General features: G+C 38.2%; 1 protein-coding gene across 2 annotated transcripts in view; it reads left to right on the forward strand.

Annotated features, from left to right (window-relative positions):
• Nucleotides 1-15,561, forward strand: part of NAP1L4 (nucleosome assembly protein 1 like 4) — a 53,098-nt gene extending 37,537 nt beyond the window's left edge. The window contains exons 11-16 of one of the 2 annotated variants that reach the window (XM_045014783.1): nt 3,526-3,548; nt 3,938-4,057; nt 5,383-5,412; nt 6,845-6,901; nt 8,137-8,174; nt 14,273-15,561. In XM_045014783.1, the coding sequence (XP_044870718.1) occupies nt 3,526-3,548; nt 3,938-4,057; nt 5,383-5,412; nt 6,845-6,901; nt 8,137-8,142 (236 nt within the window). In that variant the 3' untranslated portion in view covers nt 8,143-8,174; nt 14,273-15,561. The remainder of the gene's footprint in view (nt 1-3,525; nt 3,549-3,937; nt 4,058-5,382; nt 5,413-6,844; nt 6,902-8,136; nt 8,175-14,272) is intronic. The other variant, XM_045014782.1, reaches the window with a different exon arrangement.
• Nucleotides 15,562-16,512: the final 951 nt, after the last annotated feature.

Consider the following 16,512-nt stretch of genomic DNA (forward strand, 5'->3'; position numbering starts at 1 on the left):
GATGAGCTGTAAGGTCAAAGAAAATGGCACACATTTTGCTTAGTACAGTGTATGCATAATTCTCACATACATTCTCCTAATGCCGCAGACTGCTTAAGTTGGAAGGTATTAAAAAAAAAAGTAGATTTGTTAATAGTTTAAACTATACTTAACTAGATTGTAAACAGGAGTCCAACTATTTGAGATTGGTCTACGATGGCAGCCTCCAACCTTCTCTTTAAATATGTGAGTTTGAGAAATGTTTATCATGTGAACTTCATAGATGATGCACTGATCAAAATGATCATAGCTTTTTTTTTGGTAGATATGTATGGTTTTGTAAAGTGTCTGGTTAACTCCCTTGGAAGCACCAGCACATGTTGTATAGTCTCTGCAAGTCTTTCATAATTAGGCTTGGATTGGATTTTTGTCAATGCATATGGATTTCATAGTAAACACACAAACTGATGAAAACATTTATTTCCACTGATTGAAATTTACAAATAGGCAAAGTAAAAAAAGATGCTTGAACTTCTTAGCATTTGATTTCAAGGATGTTTAATATATATTTTCATATGTGATGTTGATCCCTGTAATTTTGTGCCACTGAAAATCTAAATCGATAAAATTTTGGGGGAATAAAGCTTAAAAATCAACACCTTCAATTATACAAAGAAAATTAAACTTGAATTCTGTCAAGACTGTTCATAATACATAGTTCATATCTGGAGTAGAAAATACTTGCACATGGAATGTGTGTAAATATATTATGGCTGTTGATTTAATCACAGTTAACTCTCACAATTAACGCTAATCATGATTTTAAAAAATTGATCGGTTTTAATCGCACTTTTTCTACATTTTCAAATACATTGTATTCTGTGCTGTAATTGAAATCAAAGTGTACAGTGCTCACTTTATATTTTCTTTACAAATAATTGCACTGTAAAAATGATAAAAGTAGTGTTTTTCAGTTCACCTCATACAAGTACTGTAGTGCAGTCTTTGTTTTGTTTTTGAGTGCAGTTATGCTACAAAAAAAATCTACATTTGTAAGTTGCACTTTCACAACAATGTAAAACTTCACAGCCTACAAGTCCACTCAGTCCTACTTCTTATTCAGCTAATTGCTAAGACAAATAAATTTGTTTACATTTACGGGAGATAATGCTGCCCGCTTCTTGTTTACGTCACCTGAAAGTGAGAACAGGCATTCGCATGGCACTGTTGTAGCTGGCATCACAAGATGTTTACATGCCAGATGCTCTAAAGATTCATATGTCCCTTCATGCTTTAACCACCATTCCAAGGGACATGTATCCATGCTGATGACTGGTTCTGCTCGATAACGATCCAAAGCAGTGCAGACCAACGTATGTTCACTTTAATCATCTGAGTCAGATGCCACCAGTAGAAGGTTGATTTTCTTTTTTGGTGGTTCAGGTTCTCTAGTTTCCGCATCAGAGTGTTGCTCTTTTAAGACTTCTGAAAGCATGCTCCCCACCTTGTCCCTCTCAGATTTTTGGAAGGCACTTCAGATTTTAAACCTTGGGTCAAGTGCTGTAGTAATCTTTAGAAATCTCACCTTCGTACCTTCTTTGCATTTTGTCAAATCTGCTGTGAAAATGTTCTTAAAACGACTAACATATGCTGGGTCATCTGAGACTGCTATAACATGAAATATATGGCAGAATGCAGGTAAAACAGAGCAGGAAACATACTATTCTTCCCCGAGGAGTTCAGTCAAAATTTAATTAACGCATAATTTTTTTTAATGAGCATCATCAGCATGGAAGCAGGGTGCAGAGCTACAAGGGGAAAGGGGGATGGCTGAGTGGGGGCACAGACACATGGATATGAGGGAAGGGGACTGGCTGAGGGGGATGCTGGGACACACGGGGATAGGAGCAGATGTGCCTGACTGAATGGGAGAGGCTAGGGGTCTGCATTGGGGATGCTCCCTAACAATCCCTCCCTCCCCCCCCCCCCCCAAAAAAAAACTATTTCATACTTTTCCCACCCATACCCAACAACCCTGGCTCCTTCCCAGCAGTTACTTCTCTCTCCCTCAGCTCCTCCATTACCCCTGACTCCCCCAGGCCTTTGCACTGCTTCTGAGGGGTGCAGGAAATACGGCTCTCTACTGTAGTTTAAATTATTACTCAGTTCTATATTAATATGCCTAGTAAGGAATCTATTTGTCAAAAAAACTTTTCCTGAATCTTTTTTGTTGTCTGTGTTCTTACAGACATACTTGCTGACAGGTATTTTGAAATAATTTACCAAAATAATTGAAACTGCTATGATTACATTGTTTTTAATAAAATATGCAGAATTGTAAAATGTGTGCAGAATTTTTCATTTTTGGCGCAGAATTCCCCCAGGAGTACAGCCTGCTGTGCACTCCATAATGTTTGAGGCTATGGGTGAAAAGTTTCCCCTGGTGTCATGTGATCCACCTCCACGCTATACAGCTGATTTTGAGCAGCCAGAAACCAGGGCTGTTAAAGGGGCACAATTGGAGGCTATTTGAACCAGGGAGGCTTTGAGGCACCATTTTGACAAAGAGCTCCAATAATGTCTTTCTGTACAGCACTCTACCATGCCTTAACTTGCTGCCTTACATGAAAACTTTAATTCCTAACCATGATTTGTACTCAGCAAATGATCAGATTGCCACTGTGTAGTAATTCCATCAGCAACCACCATGTGTAGGAGACAAATAAAGATTGGTTATCTTTCAGAGTATGTTTTTATTAAATACCAATTAACACATGCACAAAAGGCTTGGTGGGAAGGGAAAAACAAATGAAGGGCAGTATAGGCTCTTACAGCTGTGTGTAGTTGCTATAATTTTGGAAGCTGTCCAAAGGGGTGAACGGGATACCGAGACAGGTTGGGAAGTTGCAAGGAATGTGTGAGAGGAGTTGGAGAGGGCATGGAAAGTAGTTCTCTATCGGCTGCAGGGGGTGCTGAGCAAACATGAATTCTGCCTGAAGTTTGATTAAGGACTTCAACATCTCCATTTTCTCCTCCATAACTTTTATCATCTGCTCCTGGCCCATTAACATTCACTCCTGGCTCTCCTTTCTGTCCTGCCTGGCTATTTTATAAGTTTCTTTTAACGTCTTTCTCCACGCCCTGCATTCTTGTTTTTCGGCTTCTGAGAATTGGAGCACCTCTCAAAACACAGCCTCCTTGCTCCTACTTTGTTGCTTCCTTATCTGTCGGCAAAGCAGGAGAGTTTCGTCGGTGGAGCATTGTAGTGTGTACACTTGCACTGTTTTGTCAACAAAAGCTGACTTTTGTCGACAAAACTCTATAGTATAGACAAGGTCTTAGACTGAAACTGAATTGTTTTCCTTTCGGTAATGCTAACAGTACCTAGCACTTGCAGCCTTTACAATTCTAATGTAACAAATACTAATCCACACAACACTTGTATGAATAGCTAACTTTTCATAGCCCATCCTGCAAGCTTGAGCAACCAGATGGACTGGGTTTTTCAGTGTTACATGAATTTTTTTCCTCTTTCTCTCTTTGTAGTGTCTGGGGATGGAGAGTCATTGGTAAGTCTCACTTTAACAAGATTTGAAATCTCTTACGATATGTTCATCCTAAAGCTCCCCTTCCTAGGCTTTACTCAAATGCATACATCAGTGATCACACACAGATTTCTCCATTAGTCTGACTTTTGCCCAATAAGAAATCTGAGCTACAGCTTGATTTAAAATAACATACTTACATCATTGGCACCAGCACTTTCCCCAATAGCCCATTTCTTCCACTTCTGATTCTTCCACTTCATCCCCAGCATCTCTGTATTACAACAGCCCTTCTTGGTAAGAGATCAAGTTGGCCACAGGATATCCCTGAACCATGATGAACAGCATTTATGTCTGCATAGTGTTGCGTTTCCAGTAGTAATTCTCTAAAATCCGATTGACTTGCTTTACAGGATGAAGATTCAGAGTTTACTTTAGCCACAGACTTTGAAATTGGGCACTTCTTCCGTGAAAGGATAGTCCCTCGTGCTGTGCTTTATTTCACTGGGGAAGCAATAGAGGATGATGATAACGTATGTATATTGCTCGCCTATCTTGTATGTCTTTCTCTACATAAAAGCTGCCTATTATTCTTGTGGCTGAAATAGTAAATACCATTACTTTCTTGAGTGAAATAAATGAAAAAGCAGATACACTGAACTTGCTGAATAGGGTCACATTGCCCTTCCATTGACTGCCTGGGACTTCTGAAATCAGGAAGAGGGTTCTTTTGGACAAGGCAACAACCACAGTATCTTTATTGTTGTAGCCCACAGAACTGAACCAGGCCGTGACTGTGCTTGCTGAGCTGTAGCAGCACATTTGATTGGACTCTGAAGCAATATAGCATCTAGAATTTGGTTTTCTTGAGTGGGCAACTTCACACTTTTTTTTTTTTTGAGGAAACAGGAGATACAGCATTTAAAACACTAGCTCAAGGCAGACGAGAAGGCTTCTGGACTAAGGAAGGATTGGCCTTTCTTTAAAGATGTGTGTATTTCTAAACTATATTGCCTTTACCAGTTTGGTTTAGGCAAATAATTTTAAATGCTGCTATGAAATGAGAATTTTTTTTGTAGTATCTTGTCTTCAAACAAAGCCAAATTAAAAAACCATGTAAAATCACTTATGCTGAATACCCTGATGAATGCAGCAGAAAAGAACACCAGTATACTGCTTAAACTTGCATTAGTATAAATATACTAGTCACAAGATGGTAATAGCATCCTTTATTCGTAAATTTCTTACTCTTAAGTTTATCCTTAATGCTGTTTCAATGTTCAGTTTGTTAAAAAAGTACATTACCCAAGAAACGCATTCATTATTTGTATTTATTCCATGAGTTCAATTTGTAAATTAAAAGTAGGGCTTATGCCTCCTCCTTTACTTACTTACTTACTTATATTCTCTCTGTCTATATAATTTCTGATTATACCCCAGTCACTGTCTTGCTGAGCTGAGGCAAGTTGTGAGTGAAACTGCATATCTTACTAGTAGACACATGTCTGAAAAGCTATATTGCAGGATTTGGTGTCACCATTTTCTTGATATAAGATTAAATGGTAATTGTCATGGAGGCAGCATTGTTTAGAGGCTACAATGAGTAGGAGAATGGGATAAACTGGGAGTTGGGAGACATTGATTATAGACTTCGGATGTTGTCACCAACTCTGTGTAGGATTTGAAGTAATTCTGTGTATCCCCTTCCACACCTGTAAAATGGGATTAGTGCTTTAGAAGGTAAATAAAATGTTTTGAGATTATTTGAAGAGTACTCTAAGTGCTTGCATTTGCTATGCCTATTGTAGCTAATTGCATAAAACATTCTGCAAACCTAAACGTTTTATTTTTGTTTTAGTTTGAAGAAGGAGAGGAAGGAGAAGAGGAGGTGAGATGCCTATTGTGTTGACTGTAGATCACTAATCCATAGTCTCCTTTCTGAAATAGAAATATCTAGCCCCATATAGGACAAACGGCTGTGTGTATTTCATAGTGCCATGTTCATACTCCTCTACAAAATAGTCATTATAGCTTAACGTTAAGCAGCTGTAAAATCTATACAGATTCTAATTTTTGCCATAAGTATATTCCATAAAAGCACACATTCCAATTATGTCCAGTATCTCAGAGCTGTATTATCAAAATACAGTTGCAACTCTTTAATATTTGACAAAGGAGTAATTGATTGTCACGTCCATTTTTTTAACCATGACTTAATGTTGAAATTGTTTTGTGGGCAGATGTGAAGATTGCATTGCACTGAAAAATCTTTTGTGTACCGGTTTACCAAGTTAAACCTTGGGCTGTAAGGAAGGCTAATGGAAAATACAATCCTAGTTACACGCTGGGGAGACACACTGGACAAGACTTGCGAACTGTCTGTTTTAACTGTTCCAGGGATGAGGCTTGGTCCTCTCAAATTAAATACATTCTTTTAATTAAGAATTGTTATAAAGGGTTTAATTAGGTTCACAGGCAGTTTTGCCTTATGGCAACCACTGTGATCAATTTTTTCCAGTGTTACCAGAGCACAAACATAGTGATGATAAGCTCTGTACAAAATCTCTGCACTAAAATGAACATAAAAGCAACATTGGGGACAAATCAGTGCCTTTGACAGATATTAATTATTTGCTTTTTGCCCCTTTCACCATGACGTGCTTGAGAATCTTTTTTTCATGAAAATGCCATGGTAATATGACCTAATCAAGTACTGGAATGCAGTACATCACCAATTCTTAGACTGGTGGCCTCCTTTTCCCCTGCTTCCACAGGAGTCCCAGTTTTTTGCAGCGAAAAGCTTTAACTCTTGTAAAAACAGATGAGAAAGAGCTAGCCTATCTGCCTCCATCAGGATACAACAACTTGAGGTTAGACATGTGCAAGAGGAGGAACCGAAAGGATCCAGGTGTAGTAAAGAAGCATGTGTGTGGGGTACATGACTGTTCAAAGAAAGAGATGAGATAAGGGTTGAAATGAAGAAACAAAATCAGACAGATACACTAGCTGTTTTTTCCCAGAAGTACAAAACTCAGAATTGTGTTGCAGGCACTTTAAAAAAAAATAAAAAAAATAAAAAAAAAAATCTGTGCAATTGCAGTAACTTCCACAGGAATGTTGCATTCAGATCCACACTGACATTTGAGACTTTCTGGACCAGATGACTGGTTGTCTCGTCCAATCCAAGTAGATTTATTTTCCACAGCTGACGCACACACAGGAATGCAATAGAAGGCACTGTATAGTTTGCTTTGTGCACCGTAAGCAGTTGTTTTAATCTGATTTTTAATTCCTGTTAATCTCTCTTCCTTTTATCACAGGAATTGGAAGGTGAAGAGGAGGGAGAGGAAGAGGAGGATACAGAGAGTGATCCTAAGGTTAGTTTTTTGTTTGGCATATATACTTACAGTACATTAGAATTGTACAAAGTGTAACCATGAACAACGTATCAGTATACTATGTTATCATTCTCTTCATTCCTGTTTTTACACTTTTTGTATTGTGAAGAGAATTAATTTCTGAACTGCAAGTTTTCTTAAATATTCTCCTTAAGTTATAAATTGCATAAATAATAGTATTTATTAGACATGTTACCTTATCTACATTGGGGAGCAGATGTGATTGATGTTTACCACTTTCCTATGTAAAATTAAAGGTGAATATTTAAATATTTGCAAAGAAACCAATTTACAGGATGTGTAGGTAGAAATCTTATACCAGTTTGAAGTCTAGTTTTAGAATGAATTAATGTTTCTTTGACAAGTCTGTTTGCTAGCTCCATCTATTTTTCTCCTATAGTAACTCTGCTCTTTTCTTTGTGGTTGCCTTGCTGAATCCCACACACTGCCATCATGTCATTGTGTTTAACCAGAAGAAAAGCTGAGAGCTAGTACAAAATATAAGGCTTAGTTTAAAACTCAGTAAGATATGGGCACTGCTCCCCCTTTTACCTAGTTTTCAGCCATAATTCAGTCACCCAGACAGTTAGCAACTAAAGGTAATGAAAAGGGGGAGGAGACTGTTCTATTCATTTTGCTATTAAAGTAGCATCTTTCCATTTCTTTAATGGCAATAAGTATATAAAACTTCCAATTTGAGATCATGGGACTGATACACCAGGCCTTGCAGAATTTATCACAATAAGCACATTATACTATTAAATGCTTTTAGCCTCTGTGCCAGGAATCAATCCGGTCTCTTGTAATAAGTATTAAAAGAAGTCTGTACTCTTGATGAAATATTTCTTTGAATAGGGAAAGAATAGCACTTGTGGAAACAATATTTCACACTCTGTTTTCATGGCTCTTCTGAATAGAGTAGCTGGAGGGCAATGATGGGTGAGCTGAGAATTAAAAATCATTAGTACTGGAGTAGTGGTGTCAAAGATACTTCAGGGGAGAATCATACCAGTCACTGTATTCTTAATGACAGTGGCCATACACATTTGCAGTACTGTAGATCTGTATTCAATAGCATGCCCTGTGGAGTGTGGTATTCTGCAGAACCATGTCTTAAGCTATCTCGGAACATTGTGGTTGTTGCCTCCTGTATAATTTTGTACATTTCACTTTCTTTCATGCTGACAGTTCCTTTCAATTTTTTTTCCATTTAGGTGTAATTTAAGTCTGTTTATCATTCATACATTTCTAGGTAAGGTGGAATTCCATTCATACCTAACTTCCAATGTGTAGCACATGCAATGTGGTTTGATTATAGCTACCTTTCTGGTTTTAAAGTAAAAATTAGGCGAAACTGAGGTTTTAGGTCTCATTTGCAGTTCAGAAAAGTGTAGAAATATCTGTGGCTGGATACCCATGAATGGTATCCTAAGAATAGATTTGTATCTAGATTATCTCCTTGCCTCCCTGTTGCAAGTTTATGCTTACTTTGTAGCACTCCAAGGTAACATTATATACTGAACATACAACATTCTCAGGACACAAGTTATACCTCTGAGACTTGTCACAAAGATATTTTCCTTTGTATCTGGGTTTATACTGTGTCTTTTTAGTGTGACTTTTAGTTGGTTTTCATTGATTGCAAGTGTGTTGTAAACACAGATTTAACACTCTCCTCTAGTTTAATCCTTCTCAACTCTGGTTGAAACTCTCCTCATGAGTCACTGACTTATTCTGAATCTAAGTATTTTATCTATAATCAATCTCTGCTGTCTCTGACAGCTACCCACTTCTCCAAGAGATCATCTTCTTTCTTGGGCTTCCATGATTCTTTACTTTCCTGGTTCACTTATCCTTCTTTTGGTGTCGCTTTCATTGGATCCTCTTTCTCCTGTTCTCCGGTGCTCCCTTCTGCCCCCTCGCCCTGAGTGATCTTGTCTGCTCACATGGGATTTTTCTCTCATCTACCTTTTCCCCCTCTTTCCTAAGGCTTGTGCCTTTCTGTTTTTGTTTCCTCATAGCTGCCCTGCTGCTTTCCAAAACACATGACAAACTGGACTCGTTCCTCCTACCGTTCTCCCCACACCCTGGATTTGACTATGATTTATAACGCCACTGTACTTACTATCACTCAGCTTCGAGACTGAACTTATCTTGTGATTTGTTCTCTACAAATCTAATTGCTTTCAAAACCAACCCCTACCCCCACTGCCAAAACTCATTCATGTTGTATTCTCTCACACTCACCTGGACTCCTCAACTCTCATCTCCCCATCAGTCGCACCCCGTCTTTCTGAATAAAACTTAAGATTGGCAAGGCTCCAATCCTGTCAGTACAAAAAATTTATCTTCCATTTCTCCCATCTTATCCCCTTCACTTGGCCAACTCTTCTTGCTGCCTTCCTTTTTGTTCACTCTCTGTTCTCTATGCCTGGGAAGGCATTACCATTTCTGTGCACCAAGAATCCTTGCTCTCCTTCAGCTCTCTCCTCCTAAATCCACTTTTTGCCTGATTGTCCACTGACTTCCATTCCTGTCTACCCCTCCCTTCTTACATTGCTCATTTGCTATATAAATATCAGAATATGCTTGATTTTCTTGCTTTGATTTGCTTTTTTTGTTGCCTACTCACATGTCCTAAGTTTGTCTAATTTAGTGTTCAGGCAGAACCATGTCACTTTAACTTGTGTAAAGCAGTGTGCAAAGGGTTGGTGTTGTATAAAGGTGTTAGATTTAGAAAGGCTGTATAAGTAGCCAATTAGTTGTCTTGTAACTGGTACAGTGTGTACCTTGGAGCACCCTTGTCAGCTTACTGGTTGAAGGAGTGAGTATGATGTCACTGAGGGGAGAAGGATAGCTAACTGGCTAAATTCAGATAACAAGCATAGTTCTATCAGTACTCCAGGGCTGAAGTCTCCCCTCCTGAGAGGAGGACAGTTGATGCTTCAGAATACTCCATCTTCAAAGCAACCTTGGCAGAAGCCTCCATTACTAAGCAGCAAACCTGTTTTGATGACCTGTGAAAGATGTCTTCCATATATAGGATGAACAGAACCTTCAAGAACTCCCATACTCTAGCACAGTTCCTCACATACACTTCACTGTGAAGTTACTTACAGTTTGTTTGATGCTGTGATGCTTGCTTTTCCTCCATTCCTTAGGATCATACCTGGGGTGACTTATTGAGGGATAATAGGATCATCCAAGATTTGACATCTTGAGGTGATGTCTGAGCTATGAGGATGGTGGGGAGCTAGTTAACTCTTCTAATGCATAGTCTGGCTTCCAATGATTGATTAAATGCCTGGTTTTCTCCTTGCTGTGCCTGACTCTGACAACAAGTATTTAGTGCTCACTACCTTTTGTTGATCCCACAATAGTTTGGTGGCCAGGTTGCTGTTAAGGGTACAGAAATAAGTGGATGACCAGCTATCAGATATGCATGTCAGTCTAGAATGTGGAACAAAATGATTACTCCATTGTATTACACTGGATGCTTTCCAGAAGCAGATTGGTAAAAATTTAGAGAGGAGGAATGGAATATTATTTGAATCAACCAGCAACATATATTGGTTTTGAGACAGGATAACATTAAACGGTGGTGGAAAGATGAATGACAGCATCTACAGTCAGTAATATCTTTTGAATAAACGTATTCCTAATATGAATCAAAGGATTGAGAATCGAGGCATTGACATTAACTAGCAGAACTTTATAATTAATGAGCAGAGACATTACTTAAAATATTTGCTGGAATTTAAATTTATCAGTTCAGTGTTCTGAAAGGGTGTAGTTTAAAAGCGTTTAGTCTGCAATGCTTTGGGGATTTAAAGAAGCCGGGAAAGCAGTTTGAGCAGGGAAGTTTGCAGTGTCTTGGATCTGTCTTGTTCTTTCCTCTCTTCCCCAACACACTGCAAATTTGGAGCTACAAGTACAGCAGAGGACCACTCCTTGAACGTAGAGCTCAGTGACTAACTCAGTCCTGATCTACAGTACACAGCTAGGCCAACGTATGGCAGCTTATATCAACCGAACTATGTCAGTGTATTGGCTACAGCCTTGCTCTTGCCGAAGTAAGTGCCCTACACCGACATAACTCAAACCCTACGTCTCTCATGTTGGTGTAGTTAGGGCTAAGCGGTGTCTCTGTAGACAGTGCATTATTTACATTGGTTGCTGGCTGTCATTCTTGTCAATTTCACTGCTCCATGCAACTTCTGGTTAATTGCAATGTTTTACTGGAAATCAATCCCATCCCATTAACATCTGTATTAATAGGATTTGGATATTGGCAGCAGTGTGCCGCTTATTAGCAACCTATCCTGGAAGAAAGGTGCCACCAGCAGGCAGGTTTTCAAGGCTGCAGCCAGGGAAGGAAGGTGCTAGGATTTATCTCCTCTGACTGCTGCCTCACAAACCTCCCTGTGACCAGTGCTCAGCACATGCCAGCACTGATTCCTCCTGGTGCTACTGTCCAGCAAACCTGTCTGCATGTAGTGACCACGTAGGAGGTAAGGGGCTACAGACTTGGAAGGGAGGCTCAGGGCAGACCAGTAGCAGGAAGAAGAGCTGCAATTTGTAACAGCTTCTCAATTTGAGAGTACTGTTAGATTTCTAGGCTGCTACTGGATTCCCAGGCAACTGTATCTGTAACGAAAATCACTTTCCGTCTGCACCTGACAAGGCAAGTGCAACTTAGATGGTTTTATGTGAACCTTAGTACAGCTATCCATGCCTCTGTCATTTCAAGGCTAGACTAGTGTAATGTTCTCTGTGTGGGGCCACACACTGAGACCATTTGGAAAGTGAAACTTGGAGAATATCTCTGTCAGTTTGCTGAACAGAGCCTTAGCTCAGGAGCAAACCACTGGCTGCACTGATGGAGTTCAAAGAGGAAGGGAAAGCTCTAAATACTTTTGGTCCTGGTTCTTTAAGAGATCACTTTGCTCCCTATGACACTTCAAAAGATGTAGATAGTGCTCAAGTTAAACCAACCCTACATTCCCCCACATTTGGGTGTGGGTCCCTCCTGGCAGGGTGTTCTCTATGAAAATGGGGATTGTCTTGGAACCTCCTCGTCTGGGAGACCCACATCTGTTAACCACCTGCATATGCGCACTCGCTCTCTCTCTCTCGCTCATTTTTCTTTCTGTGCTTGGAGACTGGGTTTAGTGAGGGAGGCAAATAAAGCAATTTACTGTGTGAAATACTGGGGTTTAGATAATTTATATTTCAATTGCATTTAACAGGTAAAATTTTCAAAAGCACCTTATCTACTTTTTAAAATGGGATTTAAGCTCCTAAGATATCTCACTATCTTTCAGTGAACTTTAGGTGCTTTTGACATCCTTGCCCAAAGCACTGTATTCCTGTATATTGAAAAACAACTATCCTAGAGATATACAAACAGATTTTCAATGTGATGGTATAGCATGTAGAACAATATCTACGTTTTAACATGTGAAACTTACTACAGAGGGAACTTTTCAATATGTATGCAATTTCATGTATCCTGTTGAAATTAAGCAACAGCATTTTTTTTGTAAATGTCTTTATTGCTGTAAAGTGGTACAAAACATGGATAATTTTTATTAGAAAATGTAATACACAAGGGTTTTGTTTTCATGAATAAAACTGAAATAAAATAGTTGTTTGTTTTTCCTCTTGGAAGCAGTACCATCAATACTTTATATTTCCTTTCCTACCTGCTTAAAGGCTGTTATATTAAAAAGATCTAAAGTAGGATTAAAATATAGTTTCTAAACCATTATAATGTTGTAAACAATCTTTAATTAATCAGTTACTCATTTAAGTGTTTGGGTTAAATTTAGCCAAAGTTTGCAATTCTGATAGTATTAATGACATAATCTATCTTGCTCTTAACTGATGTTTCTGCTGTCTATTTGAAATGGAAACTGCCGTCAGTTGACTTGATATTTATCTCAACTACAAAGCAGTTGTTTCATGAAATGTTCTTTATTTCAAAAATAGGCTTTTTTGATGGCTAAGAAGTTGTTCATGTTCTCCCTCTTATCCACATCTAATCAAACAGTAGTACCATGTGATTACAAAGTAGTATCTGTCAAATAGACTTTTTAAAAAACAAAACATTTCTTTGCTGCTGTGTTGAGTGTATGAGGATTCCTTCTTGACAGGATAGTCACCTGATGTTTAAGGCTATATTAATGCAGATTAATTAACTTTGGTGTCCTTTGGAAACCCAGATAGTTAGGAAGAGGCACTTGGGCACCTGATGATGAATAATGAATGTAACATGTATTCTCTATGCTTGCTTTTTTACAATATGAAATGTTCAGGTTTGGAATCGTTAACAAGTATAAATCATTTTACAGTCAAAGTGGTGTCTTTTCTTGAAAGATGGCTTCCTTATAGCTATTTTCCTTCCTACTGTAGAGTTCAACAAAGGCATGTTTGTGTGTGGTTAAAAACCACAAAAAAACAATAAAAACACAAACGCTGTATCTATAGTAGATGCAGGTAATGAGAGAAACAAATAAAGGGAAGTATGTGCTTAGATTAAAATATCCTGCTACATTATGTGGTAGTGTTGGAGCATTTAATAAACACACCTTTCTTGTTGGGGTTCTCCCACTGCCCCCCCCCAAGGTTGTTTCACTCCCTATGCTGTTGTAGGGCTATAGGTCTTTTACTTTCTGAACGCTCTTATAAATCAGATTAACATTTGGCAAGAAGTGCCTGAATGAGTGTTAAACAGTTGAGTAGTTATTGGCTAATGATGCAGAAGGCATCTGAGGGGAACACAACCTGTTAAATACATTCCATCATCTCCAACAGAGCGTCCAAAAACTTGAAAAAACAAGTGAATTGATTTTTTTCAAAAATGGTGAGCACCCTGCATCTCCCATTGACACCAGCACTTTTGAAAACTAGGCCACTTATTTAGAATTTTTGTTTTTGAAACTCTTCTGTGTTGCCAGAAGCGGGTGACAGGGGATGGATCACTTGATGATTACCTGTTCTGTTCATTCCCTCTGGGGCTTCTGGCATTAGCCACAGTCAGAAGATAGGGTAATGGGCTAGATGGACCTTTGGTCTGACCCACTTTGGCAGTTCTTGTATTCTATCTACCATTTAAGAACATAAGTATAATAGAATAATCTGTGAAGTGCTGAGCAACTGTATGTCAATGGGAATTGTAGTTAAGCACCTCGTGATTTAGCCCATGTTTACCTGTAGCTTTCCTCCCCAGTAGACACTTTGTGGCGGTAATCTATTTAGTTGCCTATAAAGGATGCATGACCAAATTGCACTGAGTGAACTACCATTGTAGGATTCTTCCTTTAACTTTTTTCTTTCCTTTCCAAACAGAAAGATTCCAGCCAACCTGCTGAGTGCAAACAACAATAATAAGGAAATACCACTTCAGAGTGATATTTGAACAACTTGTAACAAATAAATATATTTGGATACCTGGCCTGCAGTTCAGGATATTCCATTGCTGCAGCACAATCTTATTAACAATGCTTAAAATTAATTTGTTTTCAAGTGCATGATTTTCACTAACTTTTTTTTCTTATTTTTTGCTTAACTTGTACAGTGGTATCTTCACTGCATTTGGGAAATATGAGGTTTAAATAAAGCACACTCTACAGCCTTTGGTACACTGTAGCTAAATAATTGTCTGTAGGCTTTCTGATGAGCCTTTTGCCCTATTCATAGGGACCTAGTCCAAACTACAAAGTAAAGACTATCCATTTTCTTGGTAAACATTGAAATTGTGGAATAGCACATGTGCTGAGAAGCTTAAATTAACAAATTAAATTAAATTTATGATAGCTAAAACAAATACAACAGTATGACTTTTGCTAGTAGTTCTCCTTTTTAATATAAAATTTTCCTGCAACCTACAAATCAGACTAGTGCTTGAGCAGCTTCAAATATATTTATTATCTCAGTAAAGCCAATTAAATTGAAGTAATTCATTAATGGGGATGTCATTCGAGATTTATGTCGTTGTTCATCTTTCTATTTATTTATTCATGTTTGTAAGTACTTTGACTGAATTAGTGCTTTTTTAATAGTTTTTAATATACTTGAAAATATTTTCCTGTTTGCATAAAATATGGGTATTTGTACAAGGAAAATTTGATTTGGTCTCTCTGAAGGTAGTAGACAGAAGAAATGAACATGTTTCATTCAAAATGACAGCTCTTTTGGGGGAAAATCATAACATAGGCCAAATTATTGCTGTTGATGGAAGTTGCAGCCAAAGAACCAGAAAATTTCCAGTAGTCTTATTGCTTAAAAGCATGGGAGGGGCTTTCATTCTGAACATATAAATTAACAAAATTTAACTCAGTAAATCTGAAGTTCTGTTTTACTTGCAACATTCAAATTACTCTGTTCCACAGTTTCTTCTTTTGTTTAAAACTCAAGTCTTCAAAGCTACCTTATGTTGTGCAGACTTTCAGGTGCACATTTCTAGTTTAAGCATCCAATGCCAACCTCTGGCAGCAGTTGAATAGCAGCTGTATCAACACTGTGACCAGGCATGTAGAGAGTGCTCCAGCCTTACCTTACACATTTGTAACTTAATACAGTGTTTTCAATTTGTACAGACTAGTTAAATATTCTATTAAAGTTGTGAAACATGGAAAGTGGTGGCTGTCTTGTTCATTTTTCCTGTATTAACTGAACACACCCATTTGATTTCCTATTTTACATGCTTCTGTATGCAGTATGAAAAGAGATGTGCCAAATGGCCAAAAATTTATGACCACCTAATGCAAGAATACAGTTGGTATAAAGTGTTCAGCTTCCTACTCTAAATCCAAATATTTAGAGATGGTTTGAGGCTATTTCTAATGGGCGTTACCCAGGTGTAACTACATTTGAAGTACAGATAACATCATATTTATAACTTCAGATACAAAAATGATACATGCTATTGTAAGGGTTCTATATTTTGTCTTGCTCATTTGCATAATCAAACTTGCTCAGTTTGCAGATTTTTTTTCTTAACTGCCAGAGCTCTCACTTTAGGCTCTGACATGCCAGCTGAATATTTTCTTCCAGTCACCAGCAGGAAAGACTCTGGAGGGCTAGTTATTCTCTCATCATCACCTGTCCACTCCCACTATAGACTGAGGTTGCATGGGTGCCAGAGGACACAATTTGATCCACAATAACTTTATTACCAGTGATGCATGAGATGGAAACCCAGCTTGATAGTCCACCACAGTCCAGGATAAGTTCTACTGGGCTAGAAGTGAAGTATTTACTTGCAAAAGTGAGCAAACTTGATGCACATGAGGAAAAATGAATAAGGAACCATGCAATAGCATTGTTTCTTATTCATCATGGTTGAAATGTTCTTCTGTGTTAAAAATGAGTGAGAGATATTAGGGAGTTCTTTTAAGAAGGATTTATTAGATGGCCCCCAAAAAACCTCATGATTCCACTATCAAGGTAGGACAACTTTGGATAAAAGCCTATCCTGATAGAGTGGCAAAGTGAAGGTTGCAATTAGAAACAGCAATGTAAAATTAAAGTTATGAAATATTGAAAAGAACGTTTAAATACTTTGTCCTTATCTCTGCCAGCCCTGG

The sequence above is a fragment of the Mauremys mutica genome, chromosome 4 (assembly GCF_020497125.1).
Source record: "Mauremys mutica isolate MM-2020 ecotype Southern chromosome 4, ASM2049712v1, whole genome shotgun sequence".
Taxonomy (NCBI): domain Eukaryota; kingdom Metazoa; phylum Chordata; order Testudines; family Geoemydidae; genus Mauremys; species Mauremys mutica.